Genomic DNA, 27,171 nt, shown 5'->3' on the forward strand with positions numbered 1-27,171 from the left:
ACGCGTGTATCGTATTGTAAAGTGGGTTCTTCAACCCCTCAGCCTCACGTACGCGTAGAGCCGCAGACCTTGCCTCGACCAATCATAACTCGCCGTTGCACTCTATAAAGGCCCGAGAGCGCCTTCGCCACGTCGTGATTTCTCTGCATGAAGACCGAATGGGGTTAAGTGCTTACACGGTTAGGCTTCAACTTTCTCTTGTATATACAGAGTTTATTTGACACTATTGGCACTATTGGCACTATCTGTTCTTCCAGTAAATGTTAATGTCAAGTGATTCTATCACAACTTCCCCTTGGTACCCTGCTCCTGCACCCGCTTCACCCTCTCCCAAGCCCCCAACGCAAATGGCTTCGCGCGTTTCGCGTAATCGCCCGCCCGCGCACTACTGGCCTGCCGCCCCGCAAACCGGGCCGCTATGCCCTGCATAATCACGGAGCCCCGGAAAGCAAAGAACGCATCCCCCCAGGCGATATCCCCTCGAGTGTCGTACCCGGATACCTCGGCGTACCAGCGAATGCAGTCCGCACGGGTGGGCAGCCCGGCCAGCACGCCTGGTGTGAATTGTTCCAGCTGCGAGTCGGCGCCTTCCATTATGTAGGGACTGGTTAGGTTGCAAAAGTCCGACAGCGGGTGCCCGACCGTGGCCATTTCCCAGTCTAGGATTCCGATGACGCGGGGCTCCGTCTTGTGGAAGATCATGTTGTCGATTTTGTAGTCGCCGTGCACGAGGGTGCCCCGGTCGCGGGGTTGCGTGCTCTTGTTGGAGAAGAAGGTTACCATGTCCTTGAAGTGGGGGAGTTCGCCGACGGGTTCTTTGGTGTCAACGTCTAGCACTTGGGCTTGGGCGTTGGAGATGGTGGTGAAGGTTGCGATTTGGCGGTCGAAGAAGCCGCTTGGTTTGCCAAATGTCTCGAGTCCGACGGTCTTGGGGATTACGCTGTGGAATTTGGCTAGGGTTTGCACTGCATTCTTCCATCTGCTTTGGTCAGTATCGTCATTGCTTCCAACGTTGTCTTGATGGGGTTGCATACAGTGCGTTCCTCTCCTCACCGCTCACTCCAGGCATGGCTGGGTCGGTAAAGTGTCGCCCGTCCAGGAACTCCATGATATAAAACGGTGTTCCGATGACGGCATTGTCTTCGCATAGGCAGTATGCCTTGGGGACCGGGACTTCGGTATCCCCTAAAGCCCGAATGATCTTGTACTCTCGCTCCACCTTGTGAGCTGTCTTGGAGAGCAGCTTGCCAGGAGGCTTCTTCCGCAGAACAACTTGCTTTCCATCCGCGGTGGTAAGGAGGTAGGTAGGGTTAGATTGACCGAAACCGAACTAATAGACAAAGACATTAGTCAAAGCTGTATGCTAATGTGGCAGACTTACCTGTTTGACATCGAGTGGAGTCTTGAGCTCTGGTACAGTCTGGTCAATGTACCGCTCCAACGAGGGAATATCTATAGGTTGTCGCACAGCTCCTGCCATAATTGAATCCAGACCAAAAGAACAAGTATGCAGAAATGCAAAGCGCTGAACAGAAGTACAAGTAGTCAATGCGAGTAACCGACTCCGGGGCGAACCTCGGCCCCAGTGTTCCCTCGGGAGCGGGGCGAAGACAAACGCTTCAAACAGCCGCGGCGCGCGTCCCAGCGGTGAGACGCGACACACCGCAATTTTTGAAGACACTAGAGATCCTTTAGACCCTTCAGATCTCCCTCTCTCCTCCTCCACCTCCACATTCACATACCATGACCAAAGAGACAACCCCACCAACCGAATCCGAAACCAAAGCCCGTCAACCTCCCTCCCTCCCCACCTCTCCTCTCGCGAAACGCACCAAGACAGAAACAAACACAGACACCATGACTGCTCCAGCCGTGACATCCATTAGCCAGCCTCTTCCCCCACTGCTGGTGAAGAAGCTTGTGGGAACTGCCCAGGCACCCACGCGCGGCTCGGCTTTTGCTGCCGGCTATGATATCTACAGTGCCAAGGAGACTGTCATTCCGGCTAAGGGCAAGGGTGCTGTCGATACCGGCATTGCTATTGCTGTGCCTGAGGGTACTTGTACGTTGAATACATCTTGCATTGATCTTGGAATTATATTGTAGTGTTGGATTGGATTGCTAATACTATGGCTGGTAGATGGCCGTATCGCTCCTCGCTCCGGTCTTGCTGCTAAGCATTTCATTGATACTGGTGCTGGTGTCATTGATGCTGATTATCGTGGCGAGGTTAAGGTCCTTCTGTTTAACCACTCCGATGTTGATTTCCCGGGTATGTGTTGCGATCTTGGGTTGGAGGATGTTTGCTAATGTGTCTTCGGTCTATAGTCAAGGTCGGTGATCGTGTTGCCCAGCTGGTTCTGGAGCGGGTAAGTCTATCCACAGTCATTATGTGACTGCTTTGTCTGACTGTTACGTAGATCTATACCCCCGAGGTTGCCGTCGTTGAGGAGCTCGAGGAGAGTGTCCGTGGTGCCGGTGGATTCGGCAGCACCGGCGTTTAAATGTCATTGGGTATGAAAAATGGAAAAATGAGATAATAAAAATAGATAGGTTGGGGTGGCTACTTACGATTGACATGCGCATGAGACGTTACAATGATAAAAACAAATTCATGGCTTGATCTAAGAACTGAATCTATGTACAGACCGAAAGGTTTTATAAGAATGAGTCCACCCACCTGTAATAGCATCTATGCCGCCTTTACCAGAACTTCCATGCCTCTAGTTCCATCGTCCAATCGTGTCGCATGCAAGTTATGTATGCATCATGAGATCAAAAGAAAACCACCTATTGCAAATGCGCTGGAAGGTCCTCCTTCCGCCAATCCTGCACCTTGAATTGGATCTTGGGATCACGTAGGACTCGCGTGTTCCGGACCAGCCGGACTTCAGCGGCCTTGGTTTGGCGAAGATAATCCCGTTTCGCTTGCTCCTCGGTAGTCAGGTCGCCGTTATGCGCGGGGACAGCTACTGCCAGTTCGGCATTGCGCGATTCCATGGTTCGCTCCAGCACGCTGTGCATGCTTGAGAGAACTTTGATGGTCGCTTGCGCCAGTGGGAGGTCAGTTGCTGCAACGATGTCTGGTGACACCCACGACTTGGTGGCGCGGAGGTTATCGCCCGCTGCGGTGACGGCTTCGCTGAGTCGGGCGACTGTCAATGCGGCGAACATGTCACCAGTTCCGCTGAAGAAGCAGTCAAGAGCGGGAATATCGACACGGAAGAGACGCGGGGAGCCGTCTGATCTTGTCGTTGAGCCGATTACTGTCAAGAAGTTCTCTGGCGGGGTTGGGGTGGAGCCAGACTGGGAGAGCTTGAAGAGCTGAACGGAGGTGATGATGACATGGGGAACTGAATAGATGCGATGGATGGCTGTGACGGCCTCCGCCAGTGTGGCAAGAGAGGTGATTTTGATGCCGGAGAGAACCCTGGATCATTAGACACTGTGAGTCATAGTAGATAAAAGACTTACTCGGCTTCGAACTGGTTCGGAAGGATCAGATCGGCAAAAGGAACAATCTTCTTATATGCCGGGACTACATCGTCGTTGACATATAACCGTCCTTGATCGCCCATAACCGGGTCCAACACTATGACCCGCTATCAGTGTCTGTGCTGGGACATGCACAGGCCAGTATGGAGCACTCACCCCAAAAGAAAGAGCCGGGCTTCTTTTCAGCTTTTTGCTGCAGATCAATGCCAATGGTGCCTACAGATTCGACTGCTGCAGCGCTCGGGGCATAGCCCGATAACATGACGTCGAAGTCTGTGAGGTTACTCTGACACAATCCCTGGTAGAGGTCTGAAATTTCCTGGGCGGTGGCACGAGTCCCCTTGAATTGGCGATAGCCGGTGTGGTTGCCTGTCATTTCCTGTGAGTCTGGGTTCGGATGCAGGCCGGACTGCAACGTACTGAAATGAACAGTGTTCAAGGCGGCCACTTCGCAGCCGAGTGATTGCATGACGAATGTTGCCATTGTGTTTCCGACATGGCTGAACTGTTAGTTGTCGTCTTTTTTGTGTATCTTTTGACATGATCAACATGATCAGGGACATGGAATTGCATACCCATAGACCACCTGGTGAAGAAGTCAGTTCGGACCCTGAAAGAAGGCAACTTCACAACTTACATGGCTAGCTACAGCCAGAACCCGAGTTTCGGGCACCAATGAATCCTCCATATTACAGCTGCAAAAAGAAAGGTATGATGTTATAGAGACTGACCAGCTATCAAGGAGGCTGTGGGGGAGGCGAGTCACCGAATTCACCGAATTCGCTCTTACCTAATTGGCCCCCGAGGATTTCTTCCCACTCTCCATCTCCATCTCTCTCTCCATCTGTTATTGACCAATTACATTTACGGAGTATGAACATTGTGCTTGATATCTTGATACCTTGATATACTCAATAGACCGAATTGATCTACTTTGTAACTCCTTGATCTGCAGAACGTGTACCATACTCGTGCGAGTCTCTCCTTACTGCCCTTCATTTTACCTACAGACCACTCCCTTCAGTTTCAGATGGAGTCACACAGATTCCGACTGATCGACAAGATGCCTGATTCAGGCGTATCGCATGGACTGGTCTCGACCGGATGATCCTAGAAGCCTCGAATCCTTTGAGGCTGACCCATTGTGCTGTTCCGCCAATTCCGCCAATGCACCAGTTCCGGTACCAAAAGCCAGTGTCAACGCCGTTGCCAGTTCAGACCAAGCCAATGTCGTGCAATAGTACAATATACAATATGGACTATACCTGGTTATGGAGCACTATTAACGGGATGATGCAGCTGCCCCTGAGCCGAAGTCCCACAGAACAGTCTAGTTTCGGCCAACAGACGAAAGCTTGCCTCGTTCCGGTATTAGCGCATGGCACAGACAGGTTCTCGGCCTTGGCTGCTTCACTTGCTAAGTTTACTTCGAAAGTAACTTACGGACTAAAATCGCGTTAACCTTTATTATATTACCAGGCTTGCCCTCAACCCCGTCTCGACATCTCGACAGTCAGGCATCTCTTTCAACAGAACATGTCCATGTAACGGCGACATGTCCAAGCCGGCTTCATACTCCTAACTCTCATTTTCTTTATTACGCCCAGCGCACCGTCACTCGTTCAACCACACTCCCTAATCGCGTCCTGCTCAAAGCAAATCTCATTCTTTCTAATCTATGTCCTTGCCACTATCTGTCATTCCCGAGAATCAGAGGTACCTCTCGCCAATACCGGCCAAGCGCACCAAGCGCATCAAGCTTCAACATGGCCCCTCTTTATACCACTTTAATCCTAATAATCCTCCTCTGCATATCGTCAATCGCAACATTAGCACAACCAGCGGAGGCATCAGATCAATCTGAAGCGGTTGTGCCGCGATCGGCTTGGGGACCGAGTGGAGAGATCATCGCCGATCAACAGCGATCTTCTATATCAGGAGAACAGCCAGCACACGAGAAAGCCCTGCAACGGCGAATCCTCACAGCGTCGACATCTTCCTCCTTGGAACTCCCAACACCATACGATACCCTCTCCTATGACTTCGCAAACTCAACCAGCTGCATAAACTTCTACAAGAAATGGCGCGCAAATTCAACAATCACTGACTGCCACGCCGTCTCCCTCCTCCTCGCAAACTCCAATTCCTTCTTCCACACCCTAACCTCAGCCACCGCTACATCCCGCGTCCTCGACGCTTCCTGCTCCCAGGATGTATCCAAATGCTCCGCAATCATGACCTCCCTCGCGGCAGACCTCCTCCACAGCGATAACTGCGCTGAGGATTACGGAAATGGGAATGCAGTCGTGACGGGCACGTATAAGGACTTGGTCGCTTATGAACCGATGTACCGTGCCACTTGTCTGACTAGCCCGTCGACGCAAGATTACTGTTTCGTCGATGCTGTGTCGAATTCCTCCGCGCCCGATGATTATAATGTTTACTTTATGCCTATTGGGAGTGCGTTAAGTGCTGGTGCGAAACCTACTTGCAGCCTGTGCTTGCAGGCGACTATGGATCTCTTTGCTCGTTGGGCGAAGAAGGATGGTCAGTCTCTTGATACTACCTACCTTCCCTCGGCGGGAATTATCAATGCGCATTGTGGTGCTGGGTTTGCCAATACTAGTGTCACTGTGGGTTCGAATCGGGTTACGGCTGGGGCTGGTATTACTATTCCACTGCCCGGTCTTTGGTCTGCGACGGTGGTTGGATTGGTGCTTGCGATTTTGACTAATCTGCCTTGATTGTTTATATCTTCTTGTTTTTGTTTTGTTCTGTCTATAGACACTTCCTCTCCTTTTTTTGTTATTTTTGGAGTCTGCTTGAGGACAGCCACGGGTTATGACAGCGAAGAGCGTGTTTTTTGCTTTCTAGTACCCGATCCTTTATTTGTATGTAATTTTTAGTGATATTGTTTATATGAGTCCAATTTTCTTCTTCGGCATCCTTCATAGATGGGTGTATGAGATGCTTCTCTATTATGCGTTCTAGCATCAAAGTTGAGAGTGTGTTGCTTCTACTGTTTATATTTAGAACCTTGAAACACCCCTGGCGAGGAAAAGTTATCAACAATATATTCCTCAAATGCCAATGGCACTGCATAGACCAATAGATCCACAATGGAGAGAACAAGAACAGAAATATAGACAGATGAGTTGCAGCTAAAATCATGGATGGGCATAGACACCTTTCATAGTCGTCACATATATGGAATGAATATCTCGCAAGGGAAAAAAAAAAAAACAGAAAAGCGCTCACTGACAGAAATGTTGAAAAATCAATAGACACAAACACATAGATCAGCTCCTCCTAGATAGACCATCTCCCATCGCGACGCCAACAAGACTCTGCGGCTCACCACCGAAGCTGGTTCCAGAGCTCGAACTCATAGGCAGAGTAGGCGATGCCGCGCCTGAGATGGGGCTTTGTGTGGAAGCGTCGCGCTCCCGCTTTACGCGGATATATCCCAATTTGGCGAATCGCCCGACGTGAGTCCAGAAATGGCGACCCGCGGGGTGGGCGGCGATACGGTCCAGAAGATCCACTGTGGCTTCGCGGACAACTTGGTCTGGGTGAAACAGGCCCATGCTCACGTAGAACAGACCAGCTTGGTTCTCTGGAGCGACGCATAGGAGCTGGCAGATTCCCGCGTAGTCTTTGACGGAGTGCGACAGGGCTAGGTAGATGGATGCTGCTTCGGAGTGGGAGAGCTTTAGGGCTCGAAGTCGGTCGTGATGGTGATTGATGTCTGGTCGTTGGATTGGGCGAGCGGGATAGTACATGGCTGCAATGTCTTGGATGTAGGAGTAGTAGGAGCGGGTGTTGCGCCAGCCTTCGATTCGGGATACCGATGCTGAGAGCTCGCGCTGTTTTGCGTTCTCGTCGGTCCAAACGTAGCCATGGCCGCGGAGGGAGGTTGGGTCGTTTGCATCAGTTTGCTGGCCTGTTGGGCTGTCGGGAGATAGCTCTTCGCCTGGGCCGATGATGTACAGGTTGGATGCACCGTACACAGTCTCCTCGAATGCTGCAGCGACGCGGACGAATTTGGTGATATATGCACGCCACTTTGCTCGGATTGCATTCTCGCCATGTCGCTGGGTGATACTGCGCAGAATATCTTCCATAAACAAAGTGTCGCCTGTGGGGTCTGACGTCGTGTTGGATGCATGATTCGGCAGAAGCGAGTTCTGCTGCTGGAAGAATAAAAGTCCTTCTGTTACCGGTGCAGGCTCAACGTGAGTCGAGATCTTCATACGACCTGTGGGTAGGTCGCACATTACATCCCACCATTCAGGGTGATTAGCGAACGTCGGGTTTGTAACTCCTGCAATGAACCCAGGTACTTTGAGGAGATCATCGATCTTAGTCAGATCCGTATAGGGGAATGCATGTCGGGTGAATCCACGCAGAATGCCCCCAGATGCAAGGGCACAGGCTGCCAAAACTGCCTCGGCCACTTCTCCAGAGGGTCGGTTGTGTCCCAAGAAGATCACGCGCTTCTGCGTGAGAATCGCATTGACAAGAACAATGATGGGGTGTGTGAATGGGCCACTTGTGGTCAGATGGGGATGGGCTGGGAAAGCCTGAGGGGATGTAGCATGAGGAGCGGCAAAGGTCTGAATGAGTTTGATGAGAGAGAAATCTCCAACGGTCTCTGGCCAGATCACAGTCGGAATTTTGACCGGGATAGGAATATCGTTGTAGACGACCTTTGACTCGTACTCATGTGTGTCCCGTGGTAAGGCGTATCGACTCATTTTCTTAGGCGACGGCGGACACTCCCCATCTTGGTTCTCCTCCTCCTCTCGCTGACGGATCATTTGTTCGAACTTTTCCAGAAACATTTCCTTCGTGTTGCTGGATTGCAGAATATTGCGCTCCAGCAACGACATTTTCGGCATTAGGGAAAGGTCCATATTGTTGACGGCGTCGTAGAGAGATGCTAGTGTTTCAGAGTATGGCGACTTGAAGTAATCCTCCAGGGCCAAAAGGAGCAAAGGCTATGATGGTCAGAATTGTTGGCGCGACGGAGACAGAGGGCTTACTTTGTAGATATGAAGGAATGAATGCCGCGTACAAATTGCCATAGCCTTGACAACTGCGCCTCTGTTTACCATTAGCCCTGCACACCAAAACGATATAATATAGACATACCGTCGCACAGTGTTATCCTGCTTTGTGTTGACAAGATTCAGCACATACATCAAGGGTGGCCCTTCACCACCCTCGTCGTCGCTGCTATCGGGGTCATCGGAGGCTTCGTCGGGATTCTCATGCTGAATATCGGCACCCTCTTCGTTCCCGCGGTATTTCGACTTGCGCTTCTTCTTCCTTCCACTCCCAGGGTCCTCCTCATCTTCACCGCTTGTATCTTTGTGCAAGAAGAATATAGTCCAATCTTGACTCCGCACATGCGTCTGATCCGGCAGCATCAGTTCCGCAAGCATGCTCTCGTCGCCACTGATTGCCGCGGGGTATTGGTGCTCCATAATTGGGCCCCGATCAATGTGAAACGAGGCTACCAAAATGTATTCCACGTGGCGCTCGGGCGAGTCGAGGGGGTACTGTGCCTTGCACCGGCGTGGCCTGAAACTAGACACCGCATTTTCTGCAGACGTCCGTCGATACGAGCCGTGCGAACTGCTAGGCGAGCGTCCAATAAAGGAGGCCGCAGGCGACAACCGAGGGAGGCCACTCGTTTGGCGGTTATTCGAGGCGGAGAGAGAGTCGTTGGACGGGCGATATGGTAGCGTTGTGGCCATCTTCGGAGGTGATTGAGACGATTGCTCCGGACAAAGTAGAGTCGAATAGCATACCGAGTGCCAAGATCTGGGTCTTGGAGAAGCACAAGTCACGGAGTGTCAATGCTGCCCAGGTGCCAATCACTGGTAGTGAATGGTTCAGGGGTCAAGAAAAAGGAACGATCTCCACAGCGGGGACGATAGCTGATAACAGCTGGAGAGTCTTCAAGGAGATCGGAGAGATCTAGAGATATGAGAGATATGAGAGATCAGAACCTTTTATCCCTAGCAGCTAGCATTTTGTTTTTATTGGAGACAATAAAATTGACAGGTCCTATTTCCTCCAAGCGCCGATGTGTGATGCCCTATAGTTCGTAAACACGTGCCGTCGGGCCGACTATACCGCCGATTGTTTACTCGAGCAGAGCGTCATTGTTTGGCAGAGCAACCAAGTTTCAACATGGTACGTCGGGCTCACGCAGTATGTTCGAGGTTCTAACTAACATGGAATAGGCCAACAATCCCACTTTCAAGCCATCGCCATTGTCTTTCGGGTCGCCGAGGGCATCGCCCTTCCGGCGCCCGTCGACTCCAAACTCCCCGCCCTCCGCCGGTCGTACGGGCACTCCAGGGAGCTCACCCAGTCGCAGCTATACACCCATGGTGTCGCCTAGCAAGCTGAACCAGTCATACACAGCCGCAGACCGTGAATCTGCGTCACCGAAGAGCGAAGCTCCCATTCCTCAGCCGAACTTTAAGAGAGAGCTGCCTCCCTCCCCGACGAAAGGAGCGCAGTCGCCAGGCAGCTCATCACCGATTCTGGGAACCAGGTCGGTTGGATATGCAGGCCCCGCCAGCGACGCGGCTGGAAAGCTGCCGGCCCACCAAGTAAGAGAAATCAGAGAAGCTTTCCAGGTTTTGGACCGGGACAACGACGGGCTGGTAAACAAGGATGATGTGATTGATGTACTCACAACTTTGGGTGAGTAAATCAATCCCGTTTCATATCTAGGCTGGGTAATTAATTCAAAATCTGAACAGGACAAGACTCGTCCTCGTCTACAGTTTCGCGCTTCTTCCCACCAGGATCGGGCCAGACAATTAACTTCCCAACCTTTTTGAACACATTATCCGGACTTATGGCATCAATGTCGCCTTCACAAGAGCTTCTCAATGCCCTCGCTGCTTTTGACGACGATGACAATGGACAGATTGACGTCGGTGAATTACGCGATGCTCTACTACACACTGCCCCAGAGGACGGAGAGATACGGTTGACCGAGCGACAAATTGATGAAGTCTTTAGCGGGTTCACCGGACGACGAGCATTCGGGAGGGGAACAAAGACAGCCGGGATGGGCAAGAGAGGCGAGGTTTTCCAGTACCATGACTTTGTCCGCAACATTATGGGCGGAGAGAGTGGGAATAATTCAAACCCCGAAGGAAATCCAGCTCATGCCTGAGCTATTTGTATCAAAGATATGGGATTAATGTTGGCGTTGGGACCGTCTTTCATGATTTAGCAGTTGTCAGGGTAGCAAATTCTGCTATGGAGGAATCAATTTATATGTACGAAGTGTTCAATGTGTAGCAATAAAGATGTAGGTGAATGAAATGCTTATGTTTATGAAATTGTATACTTCGGAGCTGGACCCGTTCCGCATTTCCACGGCAGAAAACAGCTCCAGCCACCATTTGATACACTCCACCCGCGAACCTCTACCTCGTCTCGTCTTCTCTGAAGATGTCCGGTGACATCCCAATGCAGACCTGATTCCAACAAGATGGCTAAACCTCAACATTCCTGGGGTCTCGCCCCCGAGACACCCGCCTCCCCGCGAACTATGCGAACACTGCGAAAGATCCAGTCTCACCAAGTGCTGTCAACCTCCAACGCGCTCATCGCCCAAACTCAAGCCTCCCGTGCGTCTGAATCCTACAGCACAGACCATGAATCAGCTGGATTGCCTGGTGCTGCAACACGAGCGCGGGCACATCGTCGAGCAAGATCGAATAGCGACGCGGCTACTCGTGAAGCTGCGGCTGCACCACCCACTGCAACGCACAGACGACCTGCACGGAAAACTGGGTCAGGGATTGGATTGAAGCGATCCCTCTTGGAGAATTTTTTGCGTGATGGTCCCCCGAATGGAGATCCACGTGAGGGGCTTCAAGAGCTGAAATACCTCGTGCTGTCCAGCAGAGTGGACGCTGATGGAGATGGCATGGTGAGTGTTCTTGGCCTAGTGCTCTGCAATGAATATACTGACCATATATACCTATAGTCGCCGTACCGGATTTACCTATGGTTGATCCTTCTTGATATCCCGCCAATGCCAACCGACGACTACCTCGCCCTCATCCACCGCGGCCGTTCCCCCGCTTACGCTAAAATCCGCAATGACACATTCCGCACCTTGGCTACAGACCCTCTCTTCAAACGCCGTGTCACAGAAGCAAGTTTGATTCGGTTACTCAATGCCGTGGCATGGAAACTTCACGACTCCAAGCCGAAACCGCGATCTCGTCCGACCTCCTCCCGGCGGCGCGAGATGGAGCTTCTTGTAAACACCCCACCCAGCATTGCAGAGGAAACAACATTCGGTGGGGAGCTAGAGAGTATCAATAGTGGTGCTACAAGTGATTCGGCAATCTACGTTCAAGGCATGAACGTGTTATGTGCGCCATTTCTGTATGCCGCTCGCAGTGAAGTTGAAGCTTTTGCGCTGTTCCATTACTTTGTCACTCGAGAATGCCCGGGGTATATTCGTGGCGCCATGGACGGCGTGCATAAGGGTCTTCGCTTAGTCGATCGATGTCTTGAGGTTGTAGAGCCTAAGCTTGCGGCCTATCTCTTCTCCAAAGGCATGCATGCAGAGCTCTACGCGTTCCCTTCAGTTTTGACTCTCTGCGCTTGTACGCCTCCCCTACCAGAGGTTTTGCACTTGTGGGATTTCTTGTTTGCGTATGGACCGCACTTGAACATTCTGTGCATTGTTGCCCAGCTCATACGGATGCGAGATATGATCTTTGAAAGCCCAAGGTCAGTCAACTGATATCCTCGACAAAATTCATCTATGCTAACTTTATTCAGTCCGAACAAAATTCTCCGTTCATTCCCTCCTCTCGATGCAAGGGAGATTATTGCATTGACGGTTCTCATTGTCCGGAAGATCCCAGAAGATCTTTACGCAGAGATGATCAACCACGCGAAATAGACGTGGCTTGGACCTATTCTGAAGTGTATCAGTGAACGAATGTCACACTATGATTTTATGGGATACGGCGTTAGGGCATGGGCACAACTGTTTAACACGAAACTAGGCCTGGGACATGAGAATTGCATTGACACGAACGCCTAAGATATGTACACGCTAGTTTGAATGAATTGATGATTTGATCCAACCACCAGATCTACAGGCCCGCAGCTATCCTGTCCCGCTCTATTGACTCTTCTTCGGCCTAACATGAAGCTTAACCTCTCTCTCAGCCCCGAGCCACAACAAATCCGGCCGACTGTAGTGACCACACACATCCACAAATGCCTTCGATTTGAGTATATCGTCCAAATCCAAGGTGGCATACAGGATATTCTCCTCGTTTTCGGGATGATCGCGTGTCAACTTACGACCATCCGGTCCAAAAACAGCCGAGCTCCCACCACCGGGTCTATTCATTATCGCTCCTCCCTGCGTTTTCATCATATCAATACCAGCCTGACTGATGACGGCTGTCGTATGTAGGACAAATGACTGAGATTCTATGGCGTACGTTTGCGCAATCGCAGCCGTGCCTACAGTATTCGTCTCGTCAGCTCTAGTTCAATTCACTCGGTTTGCCATTGGAACGACTTAACTTACCACTACGCGACATTGAATAGAGACCCTCTCCATCATCATCATCATCATCATCATCGAAAAGTGGTGGCCATGCAGCAACATGGATTTGTTCTCGCTGCGAGTACGTGTGGTACTTGAGCAATGGCTGGATATGTTCCCAACAAGACAACGCACCGACCCGGCCTGCAGCTGTGTCGGTAACACTATCAAGACAGTCACCGAATGAATCCCCAAAAATCGTCCGCTCCATATGCGTAGCTTTGATTTTCTTGCGGGTGATACGTATGTCGCCGTCGGCGTCAATGATGGCCTGTGCGATATACAGTGAATCATTGATATTCTCGGAGAATCCTAGTACAACGACAATCTTGGAGGTGGCGGCGCATTGCTGGACTTTCTTCATCTGTGGTGAGTCGATCTTGAGTGAGTTCTGGATGTAGCGGGTTGTTAGGTCCATGTCGACTGGTCGTGACCTTGAACTCGGTATGTGTTAAGAATCAAATTCGCATTCGAAGATTGGGGTGCGGACTTACCAGATCCATGCTGGATAGCCTGGTACCCAGCATTCTGGGAATGTTATTATCTGTGCGCCGTTTTCGGCTGCTTCGGTGATGAGTTTGCATGTTTTTTCGATTGTTGCGTTGAGGTTGAGCCAGACTGGCTCGGCTTGTGTAATTGCAACGCGGACTTGAGATGACATGGTGGCTGTTGGAACGTCTATAGAGATGGTAAAGATGGTCTGAGGGGAATTCTAACCCCTCTTTATAACTATTTAGCACCGCGGAATGCCTCCGTTAATGCGTCCCGTGTCAGATATAGGACGAGATCTATTATGATAATTGTGTAGGTCGTCATAGCTGAGCTATAATAGATACCGTGGTGCATTACCGATAACTTGACTTCCTTCACGAGCTGTTTCGCCTGTCTCGGTATCATGCTTAGAAAGAGTAAGTTGATCTGTATAGGAATCAGGACGATATTGCGATGGATTTCAGGCGAGATAGCAGGAGAGAATAGACGATAACCATATGCGAATGGGCTCGCAGTTCAACTACAATGTTGCCGACTACTCTCACTAATTCTTATTTTACAAGAATTGCTCATACCAACGTAACTAATACATATCGCTTCTTAAGACAGCTTGAAGGAGCTGTCGTACACTTACTTATCTACATGCTATACCCGGGCTCGGAACTGAAGCGTCTCGTCAAGCAGGTAAGGGAATACTATACAGTAACATCTATCTTCCAGTCCTCTTTATCGGTATATATCGATATGCTGGTATGAAGTTTGCTATTTAGTTACCGCCATGGGGTTTTGGTTGCAGTGTTTTATATGTTTAGGGATGAATGGAAGCGGGTGTTGATGGAAGAAGATATTCGATAGTTTGGAGGGTTGCTTTTGGTCAATAACTATAGTGGTGATATTGAGCAACTAGTACTTTGGACAGGTTGATAATTTGCAATCTATAAGGAGGTCGGTACATACAGTGTACTGCAGTAATTACAGTGGTGGTGGCGATGGCTTGCATGTCTACATCTCCTCCATGCCTCCGATTCCATTGAACGTCATACTTTTCTGTTCAGCTACAGCTGAGACATGGAGACCCTGGCCAACACACCGAACTCGTCATCGACTCCACTCGACTCCAGTGTCTCCATATGCAGTCAACTAGAAGTGACAATCGTTCCATCCTTGCGCATTGACATCGGAATAGCGGTGTATAGCTCAGGCCCCTTAGAGAAACACCCCCGGCGACACTATTAGAACAAAATAGAGGAAAGCAAGCCAATAAGTTAAGCACTATGATTCTGTATCTGATATATAATTTCAACTGGTGTATCATCAAAGCCCGAAAGGGAGTAAAAAACAACAAAAAAACAAAGCAAGCCTAACGTGCAAGTGCAAGCCTTAGCTGTCTGCAACCCACCAAACTAGCGTGTACATGCGTATCGTACACCAACGGTTCTCGGTTCTCTCTTTTTCTTATTTTCCCATAGCGATTACTTTATTCATTTGAACTTGCGCTTCAACCAGGAGAAGAATCCGCCCTTCTCCTTCTTCTTCTCCTTCTCGCCCTCTGATGGCTCCGATGCCTTGGACTCGTCCTTGGCCTCGTCCTTGACGGGCTCCTTGGTCTCGGGCTTGGACTCGGTCTTGGGCTCGGCCTTGGGGGTCTCGGTCTTGGGCTGGGGCTCCTCGCCGCGCTTCAGGGCTGCCTCGGGCTTCTTGAGCTCGGCCTCCTTGGTTGCGGGGGCGGCAGACTTGTCCTTGCTGGAGGACATGGCCGCAGCTGCACCAGCGACCGCGTCGGAGGAGGAAGGCTTGGCACCGCTGGATGGAGCGGTGGTCTTGGGAGCAGCCTCGGGCTTCTTCTCCTCTACCTTCTTCTCCTCGGCCTTGGGGGCCTCCTTGGGAGCCTCGGTCTTGGCAGGCACTGGCTCAGGAGTCGTCAACGCAGCAGTCGAAGCAGGACCAGCACCGGCAAGGTTCTCAATGGTCGCCTTATCCTTAGCGGCGCTAGCTGCAAGCTGCTCCTCCTCGGTCTTGGGCATCTTGTGGGGCTTCAAGTTCTCCTCGTCGGAGAAGATGGGCTGGTCATACGGGCGCTTGTGGGTGGCCTCAGCCTCAGCCTCCGCGGCCGCAGGAGCAACCTCGGGGGCGGGGAGAGGCTCAGGGGCAGGGGCGGCGGCCGCAGCAGCGGTCGACTCCGAAGTCTTGGGGCGCTCAGTGAGTGTGGTGGCCGCGCCGGTCGCGGTGGAAGGAGCGGGCTCCTTGGGGGTCTCGGGGACGACGGCCGACTCCTTGGTGGTCTTTTCGGGGATGATGGCTGCGAATTTTGAGTTAGGTGATTTTATTGATAATTGGTTCACAGGCTTCGTACCACTACCGGTGGCGTCGCCAGCGTCCAATTCGCCGACCTGACCGGCCTTGGAGGCCTGCGCCTTCTCTACGGCCTCGTCGACTGTGTCCTTTTCCGCGACGGGAGCCTTTTCGGTATCGGCCTCATTGGCCTTGGACTCGACGGTCTCGGTGGGCTTGGTCACAGTCTCGGAAGTCTCAGTTGCGGTTTCGGGCTGGGATTCAGTGTGCGCCTTGTCCTCGACATTTTCTTGAGGGTGGCTGCGATCAGTCAGCAAAGTTGATGAGGTGGCACGAATGCGCCGAATTTTTTCCCTCGACTTACACCACGCTCTTCGCGGTGTCGGCGACCTTGTCGACGGCAGCACCAGCGACGGCGGCGGGCTTGTTGCCGCCCTTCTTGCCCTTCTTTCCACCTTTCTTAGGCATGATTGAGATTCGTAAAAGTGTCTGTCGCAAGTCAGGGGAAAAGTGCGATTGAAGCGAACTTGTAGAAGCAGTTCGCAGGGAGTGGAAGGTGTCAACTTACAAGTATGCGAGAAGGGAAGGGATGACGATCCGGTATGTTGGGTTCCGCGGTTGTGTTTAAGCTCTAGAACGTCTTCACATAATAAGGGTAATTATAGTAATTATATAATTATAGTAATTATATAATTATAGGGAGAGTAATTATAGGCTTCTGAATCTCGACTATATCTAAGGCATCTACTGTATTCATTGTCTACCTTGCATATAAGTCCCTTCTTTGACTGCGCGCGGAAGTATGTCGTGTGCCTGCAGGGCATTGGCCAGCCCTAACGCTGAATCGGGTAAATAGGGTTGTGCCTGCACGCCTTCAGGGGCCATCAGGGGGCTTGAGCTGATCTGGGGAAGGCTTCTACTAACGCGGACTCTACAAGTACAATTTTTGTGCTCTAACATTCTTCATTGTGGCGGGCTAGGGCTATAAACAGCCGGTTACATCATTTGACGACCAAAATAGGGCGTTGATGCCCACAAAGTGGGCATCATTAATAATCGTGCAAAAATAGTAAAATGAGAGGAGCAAAGAGAACCAAGGGCCAAAGGATCGCCATGCCTGCACAGCCTAGGGATAGGCCTGTAGAATTGATCAATGGGGCGCTATTATTGTAACTCAATAGTATGACGCAGTAACAAAAACAAAAACAAAAAACAACACAGTAAGAAACAGTTCTTTAGTGTACCGTAGTTCATAAGAATATAAGGAAGAAAAAGAAAAAAGATTTGACCGACGCAGGGGTCGAACCTGCAATCTCTTGATTCGTAGTCAAGCGCCTTGCCATTGGGCCAGCCGGCCTACTTGTTGCCAAACCAAAACGGAAGGTGTATTATTCACCAAACTCACCCCCCCCACCGCAACCGGCACAAACGTGCCGGGTTTTGCCCCCCACTGGGTCCCGCGTCCACTCCGTTTCCGGTTTCTTCCTTCGACCCAACGACATTCGCCCATCCGACTCCGGCTATCTTTCCTTGTGTCAATTTTATTACACACACTACATTAATGATGTAACTCGGAGGCTCGTGGCTCATATTTCGTTCTGGAAGACTTCGCTGCATTGCGCCACCTGCCTGTTTGGATGATCATTGCGTGTTCCTAAGTGAGACTCCAGTCTCCAGTATGATGTGCATGGTGGGAGATATTATGTGTGAGGCATAAAATGTATCACCGTACTCGTACTTCGTACCACCGTCACACTGTTCCTGTCGCGCTCGGTTCCTTCGGTCCGGCTCCATGGAGAATTTCACCCTTTCTGTTGGGACCTCCCCAGTGAAGTGTAACCTAGTACCAGATAGAAAAGAACTACAACCAATACCAATGCTACTATATACTATACTGTATACACGGTACGCGCACAGACAGGTGGGGAGTAAATCCCCCCAATAGACGACCAAGTATTCTGGAGTAGCATTTGCCCCAATATCTTCACCGGATATGGATCGGACTGTTCTGGGGGGCGGCTTATCTGCCCCATATAATTCCTGATTTCCCCTCGTATACTGTTATTGTCTCTGCTTTTCTTTTCCTTCTGTTCAGGCAAAGCATGGTCATACAGTTCCTACTCTCACCCACCACTTCGTGCTTGCACACCTGCGTCCGTTCCCATTCTGGGATTGGTATGCCCTGAGGCACTTCCACCGGGAACCGCCCGCATTGATTTCTCGATTCTGAATTTGATTTGCTTTTTTACTTTCACAATTCCGATATGAACTTCCGCGAGAAGGTCAAGCGGGTGTTCCGCTCTAAATCCGATGGAAGGCCCAAGGTGGAATACTATCGACGCCGCGAGTGTCCTCCCTCCAAGTTTCGCGGGCCTTTTGATCGCGAACACCAAAAGCGGTTAGCCGCGTGGTCTTTTGACGCCGCTACGGCCGACCGTCCTCGTTCGCTCGATTTATCCCTGTCGCCCTGCGCCACTAACTGTCCTGCTCCCGATGTTCTCCTCGAGGAGTCAGGTACACATGGACGGGCCCATACCCAAGAGGATACGTCAGGTACATTTTCCATCCCCCCACTTATCGTATACCCCTCTAACATTCTCTTCTGTAGCCTCCGACTCAGATGCCCCAGAATCATCGCCCCGTGCAATCGACTCAGGCTCCCAGTCCTCAACTATTATCAACCCCTCAAGTTACAGCGGCTCAATGATGACCCTCCTCAACGAGACCTCCATCTACGAGATCTCCGAGGATCTCAAGGATCCCAAAGCCCAAAAGGAATCCATCCGCTATACTTCCCCCCTCGTCCGCGCCATATCGCCTGCTCTCTCCCCGTGCATTATGTCGCCCCGGAAGCAGAAACTCCCTTTCGCTCCTGAGGACCTTACCCGCGCCTTGATCGCCGTCCAGGTCTGCGCGTAGACTTCACCCTGGCGTCTATAGTATAGACACTATAGACGCCATCCCTTTTTGTATCATCCTACTTTCTTCCTGTCCTGGAGATTGTTCCTTTTTTGATCCCTTTCTTCCGACTTGATGTCTCCTTTTTTACCTCCCTTTTCATACCTTTGATCCAAGGATCACCGGTCGGATATCCATTCGACTTACACTGGGACAGCGTACCGGCACGCTGTCTCACTTTTGTCCCTGGCTGGTGTCTTCTCGCGGAGAGCGAGGATCCACTCGGTCGGGGACCCCTTTCCCTGTCATGCATTTGCATATGAGCGTATACCCGTTTTATGGTTTAATTGATTTTGGGGTTTGATCTGTATCAGCCTGATCTGATCTTCGTCTTTCCATGAATTTCCTCCCATTCACGTCTGCAATGTCTCCAAAATAGAAGGTCGCTTAGATATAAAAGAATGATATAGACCTGTACTATATACACTTCCGGCATTTCCCGGTTTCCGCATGCCAATGCAAATATAAAGTATAACTCAAAATCAGACTTCGCTCTAGATCATCTAGATCTAGACTCGATTTTCAGCCTTCGAGAAGAGTCGACCCCCCCCCCCAACCCCGCCAAAGCCAAGCTTTCTCCCCCGCACTATGAAAGCATATCAGTCTGGGCATTCACTAACCAAGTAATGAATTTCTCGATCGACTTGTCTATCCCTGCTAACAGACTTTTGTGTGGCTGGTTTCTTGTTTTGAGCGCGGGAATGACGCTTTTGTGTTGAGTTTAGATAACTTTGTAATGGAGGTTGGGGTTTTGGCCAGGCCGGGGGGAGAGTGGGGGTGGGGAGGTTGTTTGTATATAAATTACAATGGGAAATGAACTTGGGCGGCTTTTCCTTTAAGTCATCTGTCTTACAATATCTCGAGTTTGACTTGTGCGTGTGTTGCTTTGCTTTAGGTCTTGTTTTGAATTGTGCTTGCATTTGGATGTGCCTTGCAATCAATGTATCGGCTAATTGCAGTCATCGAGTAGTCTTGTGGTCTTTGCTCTTACTGACTTGGGCTCTAGTGCAATCTGGGTGGCTTGACTGTGTGGTTTTTGATCGTACTGTAGTCTCCTGTCAATTATCCGGTTGGAATGGATTATATGCAGTGTATTGCCTGCTGGTGGTCCATATATCCCAGCTGTTCGTAGCCGAATCCAAGCAACAAAAGCAACTGCATCAATGTATCTATTCTGGATGCTGTGGGTTTTTATGCCTTAAGATCTGCCTCAATAAATGGATCAAGCTTAATAAACTTCAAACAAGCTGTTGAATGCTCAAAAGGGACACACATTATTGGTCATGACACGATGCACCCTAGATGTGAAATCAAGGAATATCAACTTATGGAAGAATGAGAGGGCCCGATGGTCCGCGATCTTTTTATATGCTTGCATAACTCCTACATCAGGGCTTCGCTCCGTATATAAGTGTCAATAAACAGACCCGCGTGGCATGTATACATGAACGGCCATGAAAGAATGGAATGCATGGATCATGTCGCCTTCGTGGATGAATAAGAATCATATGAACTCGGGATCAGCCACGCCCTGAAATAGAAGCTGAGAAACTCTCCAAACAAATAATATAGCATTGGTGAAAAGGTCTAATGTTTGAATCCTCTCGAAGCTTAACGCCAATCTCGACCCACCCCTGTAGGATCCCACACCGAACACGAGCGACAATGAACTTATGTGGCGCCTATTCATGAAGGAGATATGCAGGAATTGAACGCATAGACATCATCCTATCGTGAAGGAACGGTGTCACATGACCAACTACGCCCTAGAATTGAGACAAAGCGATATCGAACAAAGTGAATGGCACGAGCTGATAAGTCTATAATGTAACGTCGAAGGCACTCTACAGATTCTCGAGCACCTTGAACTATCATTTCAAGCAGGGTCGCCGATGAATAGAATTGTGCGGTATTCCGAGACTGATTGAGCACCCGATGACGGAGCAAAGATGAACAGTAGATTCCATGGTGATAACCTTGCATTCTTCATGGAATAGGCAAAGAAGTATTGGTGTAACGGTGATGAGAGGGTATCAAGAGTTGGGTCGATGGGCAGAGTGACACAACATACGTCCCTCGGTTCCTGGGCAAGATCGGCATTCATGCTTGGAGTTTTCAGTGCGTGTCACCCAAGCAAACAACACGCTTCTACATGCAAGCTGTCATGCCCACCTCCTCTATACTCTCACCACGATGATTCCTACCTATGTAAGTGTAATTTAGCTCCGCAATGATGTGTACGATATAGATTGCTCCGTAGAGCCAGAACTGGACTCCTACTATGGATCACATTTGGAATATGATAGCTCTGTATCGAGTATAGTGCTGTGTTGGAGATAGATTGTAACAAAGAAGATTGTTCATACTATTAGAAGAAGAAGAAAGTATGACTGGTGGAAGCTGAGACATGGAAAGCCTGGGAAGAAGTCGAAGCCATATAATACAATAGCCAAGCAGATAACCCATTTAGGTAAGAGTAGCCACAGCCCGGAAATGATCGCAGGAGCAGAGCCGAGCTTCCAGTGAGCCTACGCAGAGGTAGAAGCGCTCACGCCATATTTAATGCATCCCTCGTCCCATGTTGTCGTCCACTTGCTTCAACTTCTATGCACATGAATGCATGGCTTCTATAATATCACTCCCGATCAAACAATCTATCCATTGTTCCAAAGCATCTATTCCTTCCAAACACTTCCTCGAACCAATTGCTTCTATCTATACCGTGGGGCACCATGCTTCGATCTCTGCGCCGTCTTCTTTGCTTTTCCTCTAAACCATGCGATCCCACCGATTCCCCAGATACTAAGAATGTCATTCGCTTGATCAAAGCTCCTGAAACGACTCAATCGCAAATTGCTAGCCCTTCTACACAAAGAGATGCCACTATATTACCTAGGGCTTCGATACCCCGTTCCTGCACCATCAGCACACACACAGAATCCTCAGACGCATCAGATGGAGAAACCAAAGCAACAACAGCCTCAATTGCCTCTGATACTCCCCTGTCCAAGACGCCTGCCAAGTCAACAGCCACCCACTTGATCACACCGTATATTCCAATCCTGCAACCAGATGGCACCCTGAAAGCCCCACAGGTTTCATTCGATGGCTACGGCTCCTACGGGGGCCGGTTTGCTCCAGAATCTATAATGGGTTTCCTATACGAGCTGACGTCGTTCTTCGAGGCCACTATCTCAGAGCCTTCGTTCTGGCATGAATATGCCACGTTCCAGCGTTCCCGGCCTACCCAGCTGCACATGGCGAGCAAGTTGACCAGCTTGGCGGGCGGTGCAACAATCTGGCTAAAGCGCGAAGACCAGAACGATTACGGAACCCACAAGGCCCGCAATATCGTCGGTCAGCTCCTCCTTGCTCGACGAATGGGCCGCTCCGAGGTCGTCACTGATTGCGCCTCGGCCAAACATGGTTCCTTCACCGCTGCAATGTGCACTCGGTTGGGTTTGCGCTGTGTGATTGTCATGGGTGCAGATGACGCTAATGCTCAGCATGAGGACGTGCTTCAGATGAAGATGCTCGGCGCTAAGACTATCACCGCGAGCGCCCCCTCTGGCTTGGGCTCCCTGCGCGCCGCCATCACGGAGGCCCTGCGGTATTCGGTTTGCAACCATCAGTCTGCATACTACCTCATGGGTAGCCCCGTGGGTCCTAGTCCGCTGCCGACCCTGGCTCGCACGTTCCAAGCCCTCCTAGGCGAGGAGGTCGCGGCCCAGATGCAGGAGGCTGGTTGTAAGCCGGATGCCCTCGTCACCGCCGTTGGAAGTGGGAGTGGTGCAATTGGACTTTTCAGACCATTCCTTCATGATCTGTCTGTTCGGTTGATTGGTGTGGAGGCTGCTCACGCGGCTGCCCTGACAGATGGTGAGCTTGGTGTTCTCCAGGGTGCACGTACGCTCTTGTTGCAGACCAATGAGGGCCAGATACTGGACTCGCATTCTATCTCGCCAGACATGAATTTGTCCACTGTGGGCCCTGAGGTCGCTCATTGGAAGGACGCGGGCAGGATTGAAATTTCAACGGCTACCGACGTGGATGCCCTGGACGGGTTCAAAACTCTCCAGCACCACGAGGGTATCCTTTCTGGCCTGGACTCGAGTCACGCGGTGGCCAAGACTATCGATCTCGCGAGAGAACTTGGCCCGGGTAAGAATGTGGTTTTGATGGTGACTGGATGTGATAACATCGGCATGCGTAGGTTGGATGTCTGATTTTGCGGTTTGCAGTTGATGAGTTTGTTATGTGTCACGATCATGATTTGATTTTCTGTCTTTTCTGTGAATATCTGCATCTTCCATTTATGGCGATGGGTTCGTTGTTTGTCTATATTGACTGCATGCGCTGTATCATATACTTTTTTGGCTTGCTATACTTCTACAAGTCGAGTCTCGGTTATTTATCAGATTTCTTTACTTATCCCTCTTCATTCTTTAGATAAAAGCTCTAACTTACATTACTCTTCCAGTAGGTACGGGCTTGATGTGTGGCTTGGCTATGTAGGTTTACTTTTCCCCAGCAAAGTTTCTTCAGTCCATTCTTAGGGTAGGGCTTGGCTGCATCTATTCATAGGGAGTGGATGGCAGTGAATGGCAAAAGCCAATCTATTCATTTGAACTTTTATCATCAGTCATATCGGTAATCATGTACAGCCCCGTAGAGCAATAGCCACTCAATCCTCATGTGTGACCGACATATCCAAAACCTCAACCCGGCCTCTTCCACGAGTCTCGTTACCCACGAACTCATTCAAGCCCTTGAATGCACCAGGCTCGGCGAAACCCACAATCTCCCACTCATCTCCACCAATAACTTCCTGTGACTCGATCGACTCGATAAACGCCATAATCTTATCCTTGACAGTGCCGGGGGCTTTAGGCGCAGCCTCGGCATCAGACCCAGCCTCGATATCCGAGTCATCACCACGCTTTCCCTTCTTCGATCCCTTGTTTCCCTTCTTATTCTTAGAGCCACCAGAGGGTGCCTCCTTCTCTTTGGCTGGGGTAGCCCCAGGAGCAGCCTTGACAGATTGCTTCAATAGTGACACAGGGCATGTCACACGGAGACGCATACGAGCCCGCATGACAGGAATGGGCTGCCAAGCGATTAGAGCCTTCATAGCATCCAGCGCTTGACTCTTAGCTGATCGGTTCGACGAAACTCCTGTCCACATCGGCTTCTTCGGCTGAGCTGCCTTCTCCTCGCTGTTCCCGTTCGCTTCTCCGGCTTGTTGTCCTTGCTGCCCGCTGGCTGAGCTTAGTTGGTCCAACGCCTTGTGGATCATGCCTGATGTGTACACGCGCTTTGTAGTGGGGTCGACTAGGCGACCTGAGACGATGTCCAGGACTTCTTTCTCTACTCTTTCGAGAATATCTTTGCGTTCGCGCTCGCCGACTTGCACTTCACCCTTGCGGAGGATTTCTTGGAGGATTTCCTCCCGAGGTGTGCCTGCTCCAAAGGACTTTGCTAGTTCTGCTGACGGGGCAGTTTGTGCTTTGGAGACGGAGAGGAAGACGGTGGGGACTTGGAGGACATTATCGAGGTCTTTTTCAGCACCTGATCGGTATTCAAGTAGTTTGTTCTTGTAGCAGGCGAGTTCGAAGCGCTTCTTGCCTATATTGAGAGAAGGTTTAGCTGGATCAAGTGATGTGGTTCACCGAACCTTACCCTTTTTTAGGCGCACCACCGAAACGTTGGTGAATTTAATCTGGTTGGAGGGTTGGTTGATAGGCATTTTGAGGGACGTTTAGCCGCGTAGGGTTGGCTATCCCAAATACGAACAAAGAACTTGAGGATGCGCAAAAACACACTGTTTCCAGGACGTGGAATGTGTACAAGCTGACGATCGGAAAGAATTTTCCGAAAAAGGCTTAGCCCGCTACCCCTCCCGTGACTGGCTGAGTCAGTCCAGGGACCTGCTTATCTCCTGGCGTCATCGGGGATTCCCTGCTCTTCTTCTCCTCACTGCAGGGCCCTGTCTTGTATCCCTAAATCTCGTCTCGATCATCCTCAGTGTGTCCCCAAGCGTGAGTGGTGTTCCTTTGTTTCTCGCCATCTCTTAGAGCTACACATACGAGCGGTTACTGATAAGATCTGCCTGACCCCAGACCCCGAGGTACCCGCTTTCCATTAGCCCACCCATTATTACCATCATTCTTCTGTGAATCATAAATACAGTTTGCAATGAGAATCCTGTCCACCACTCTTCTGGTGGGAGCCGCTTCTGCGGCTGCCCCAGGCCTGCAGCAAGTCCTTGGAGCTCACAAGGAGTATGCGGAGAACGTTGCCCAGCAGGGTGCCAATGTAGTCTCCAAGCCACTTGAGCACCTCCAGGAGCAGTTCAAGACTCTCTCTGGCGAGGCTCGCAAGATGTGGGAGGAAGTCTCTAACTTCTTCCCGGAGTCCATGAACGGCGCTCCCATTCTGTCCTTGCCTAAGAAGCACACCCGCCGTCCTGCTTCCCACTGGGATCATCACGTCAGTGGCGCCGACGTTCAGGACCTCTGGGTATCTGGTACCGATGGCACCAAGGAGCGTGAGATTGATGGCAGACTAGAGGCCTATGACCTCCGCGTTAAGAAGGTTGACCCTAGTGCTCTCGGCATTGACCCTGGCGTCAAGCAGTACAGTGGTTATCTGGATGACAACGAGGAGGACAAGCACCTGTTTTACTGTAAGTTTGACAATGCCTTCTTAGGGTCCGCAACTGTCTAACCTCTAAAAGGGTTCTTTGAGTCTCGCAACGACCCTGCAAATGACCCCGTCGTCCTCTGGCTGAACGGCGGTCCCGGTTGCTCGTCCCTCACCGGACTGTTCTTGGAACTTGGACCCAGCTCCATTGGCGAGAACATCAAGCCTATCTACAATGACTTCTCGTGGAACAACAATGCCTCTGTTATCTTCCTCGACCAGCCAATCAACGTCGGCTACTCTTACAGTGGCTCCTCCGTCAGCGACACCGTTGCTGCTGGCAAGGATGTCTACGCTCTCTTGACCCTGTTCTTCAAGCAGTTCCCCGAGTACGCTAAGCAGGACTTCCACATTGCTGGCGAGTCCTACGCTGGTCACTACATCCCCGTCATGGCTTCCGAGATTCTCGCTCACAAGAAGCGCAACATCAACCTCAAGTCTGTTCTCATTGGCAATGGTCTCACCGATGGCCTGACCCAGTACGAGTACTACCGTCCCATGGCTTGTGGTGAGGGTGGTTACCCCGCTGTTCTCGACGAGAGCACCTGCCAGTCCATGGACAACGCTCTGGGCCGCTGCCAGAGCATGATTGAGTCTTGCTACAACAGCGAGAGCCCCTGGGTTTGCGTTCCTGCCTCCATCTACTGTAACAACGCCATGCTCGCACCTTACCAGCGCACCGGCCAGAACGTCTATGACATTCGCGGCAAGTGCGAGGATGAGAGCAACCTCTGCTACAAGGGTATGGGCTACGTCAGCGAGTATCTCGGTCAGCAGAGCGTCCGCGACGCTGTCGGTGCTGAGGTTGACGGTTACGACTCCTGCAACTTCGACATCAACCGTAACTTCCTCTTCGCCGGTGACTGGTTCAAGCCTTACCACCGCCTCGTCCCCGGAATCCTTGAGCAGATCCCCGTTCTGATTTATGCCGGTGATGCCGACTTCATCTGCAACTGGCTCGGCAACAAGGCCTGGTCCGAGGCTCTTGAGTGGCCAGGCCAGAAGGAGTTCGCCGCTGCTGAGCTTGAGGATCTCAAGATCGTGCAGAACGAGCACGTTGGCAAGAAGATCGGCCAGATCAAGACCCACGGCAACTTTACCTTCACCCGTATCTTTGGCGCTGGCCACATGGTTCCCATGGATCAGCCCGAGGCTGGTCTGGAGTTCTTCAACCGCTGGATTGGTGGTGAGTGGTACTAGATGCTCGACCTAATTGCTTTTACAAGGCGTCGATGATTTATCGTTACACCGAATGCTATTGATCTTACTGTTTGTTTGCATACAATTTGACACCTGATCTAAGGTTGCGAACCGATTTTTTCATTTGCTTCCTGATTCGGTGGCTTGCTGTTTAGTATATACGTCTGGGCAACTTTGAATTCAATCAATTTTGATAGACTTGAATAACATAGACAAAAGATAGCAAGTAAGGTATGTAAGGTGCAGGTTGCATTCTCAATTATAAAAACGTAACTAAGAGATGTCACTCCAAACCCTCTGTCAAGTCGTAGCACGACAAGACTATGAAGAGATAGGAGGTTCACAAAGGATGAGAGTCCCAGCGTGTTCAAAGAACGTCAATCTTCCTCTCTTGACAAACACAGCCCAACATG

General features: G+C 50.7%; 11 protein-coding genes across 11 annotated transcripts; 6 read left to right on the forward strand and 5 right to left on the reverse strand.

Annotated features, from left to right (window-relative positions):
• Positions 1-282: 282 nt before the first annotated feature.
• PENARI_c021G10818 (phosphotransferase family protein) lies at positions 283-1,480 on the reverse strand (the record flags this gene model as incomplete). Its single annotated transcript, XM_022635273.1, has 3 exons — positions 283-979; positions 1,035-1,330; positions 1,382-1,480. 3 exons carry the CDS (start codon positions 1,478-1,480, stop codon positions 283-285), a joined length of 1,092 nt encoding a protein of 363 aa, XP_022484922.1.
• Positions 1,481-1,857: 377 nt separating this feature from the next.
• On the forward strand, positions 1,858-2,504 carry PENARI_c021G08188 (uncharacterized protein; the record flags this gene model as incomplete). Its single annotated transcript, XM_022635234.1, has 4 exons — positions 1,858-2,062; positions 2,141-2,272; positions 2,329-2,369; positions 2,421-2,504. The coding sequence occupies 4 exons, from the start codon at positions 1,858-1,860 to the stop codon at positions 2,502-2,504; spliced, it is 462 nt and encodes a 153-aa protein (XP_022484903.1).
• A 286-nt stretch (positions 2,505-2,790) lies between these two features.
• Positions 2,791-3,979, reverse strand: PENARI_c021G08545 (pyridoxal kinase; the record flags this gene model as incomplete). Its single annotated transcript, XM_022635237.1, has 3 exons — positions 2,791-3,430; positions 3,475-3,592; positions 3,652-3,979. The coding sequence occupies 3 exons, from the start codon at positions 3,977-3,979 to the stop codon at positions 2,791-2,793; spliced, it is 1,086 nt and encodes a 361-aa protein (XP_022484997.1).
• Positions 3,980-5,261: 1,282 nt separating this feature from the next.
• Positions 5,262-6,239, forward strand: PENARI_c021G02800 (uncharacterized protein; the record flags this gene model as incomplete). The annotated part of the gene is made up of 1 exon (XM_022635173.1): positions 5,262-6,239. One exon carries the CDS (start codon positions 5,262-5,264, stop codon positions 6,237-6,239), a length of 978 nt encoding a protein of 325 aa, XP_022484932.1.
• Positions 6,240-11,020: 4,781 nt separating this feature from the next.
• PENARI_c021G01031 (TBC domain-containing protein) lies at positions 11,021-12,454 on the forward strand (the record flags this gene model as incomplete). Its single annotated transcript, XM_022635147.1, has 3 exons — positions 11,021-11,464; positions 11,522-12,279; positions 12,331-12,454. The coding sequence occupies 3 exons, from the start codon at positions 11,021-11,023 to the stop codon at positions 12,452-12,454; spliced, it is 1,326 nt and encodes a 441-aa protein (XP_022484946.1).
• Positions 12,455-12,679: 225 nt separating this feature from the next.
• Positions 12,680-13,775, reverse strand: PENARI_c021G08778 (carbon-nitrogen hydrolase family protein; the record flags this gene model as incomplete). Its single annotated transcript, XM_022635240.1, has 3 exons — positions 12,680-13,029; positions 13,097-13,554; positions 13,609-13,775. 3 exons carry the CDS (start codon positions 13,773-13,775, stop codon positions 12,680-12,682), a joined length of 975 nt encoding a protein of 324 aa, XP_022484987.1.
• Positions 13,776-15,087: 1,312 nt separating this feature from the next.
• Positions 15,088-16,366, reverse strand: PENARI_c021G01013 (uncharacterized protein; the record flags this gene model as incomplete). Its single annotated transcript, XM_022635146.1, has 3 exons — positions 15,088-15,905; positions 15,960-16,198; positions 16,263-16,366. 3 exons carry the CDS (start codon positions 16,364-16,366, stop codon positions 15,088-15,090), a joined length of 1,161 nt encoding a protein of 386 aa, XP_022484940.1.
• Positions 16,367-18,162: 1,796 nt separating this feature from the next.
• PENARI_c021G01290 (uncharacterized protein) lies at positions 18,163-18,817 on the forward strand (the record flags this gene model as incomplete). Its single annotated transcript, XM_022635151.1, has 2 exons — positions 18,163-18,451; positions 18,507-18,817. 2 exons carry the CDS (start codon positions 18,163-18,165, stop codon positions 18,815-18,817), a joined length of 600 nt encoding a protein of 199 aa, XP_022484874.1.
• Positions 18,818-21,588: 2,771 nt separating this feature from the next.
• Positions 21,589-23,082, forward strand: PENARI_c021G11640 (tryptophan synthase; the record flags this gene model as incomplete). Its single annotated transcript, XM_022635285.1, has 1 exon — positions 21,589-23,082. The coding sequence occupies one exon, from the start codon at positions 21,589-21,591 to the stop codon at positions 23,080-23,082; it is 1,494 nt and encodes a 497-aa protein (XP_022484947.1).
• Positions 23,083-23,540: 458 nt separating this feature from the next.
• Positions 23,541-24,602, reverse strand: PENARI_c021G11144 (guanine nucleotide exchange factor SDO1; the record flags this gene model as incomplete). Its single annotated transcript, XM_022635276.1, has 2 exons — positions 23,541-24,481; positions 24,536-24,602. 2 exons carry the CDS (start codon positions 24,600-24,602, stop codon positions 23,541-23,543), a joined length of 1,008 nt encoding a protein of 335 aa, XP_022484960.1.
• Positions 24,603-25,051: 449 nt separating this feature from the next.
• On the forward strand, positions 25,052-26,758 carry cp3 (carboxypeptidase C PRC1; the record flags this gene model as incomplete). The annotated part of the gene is made up of 2 exons (XM_022635284.1): positions 25,052-25,541; positions 25,593-26,758. The coding sequence occupies 2 exons, from the start codon at positions 25,052-25,054 to the stop codon at positions 26,756-26,758; spliced, it is 1,656 nt and encodes a 551-aa protein (XP_022484869.1).
• Positions 26,759-27,171: the final 413 nt, after the last annotated feature.

Source organism: Penicillium arizonense, assembly GCF_001773325.1.
Source record: "Penicillium arizonense strain CBS 141311 chromosome Unknown PENARI_contig021, whole genome shotgun sequence".
NCBI classification, from domain to species: domain Eukaryota; kingdom Fungi; phylum Ascomycota; class Eurotiomycetes; order Eurotiales; family Aspergillaceae; genus Penicillium; species Penicillium arizonense.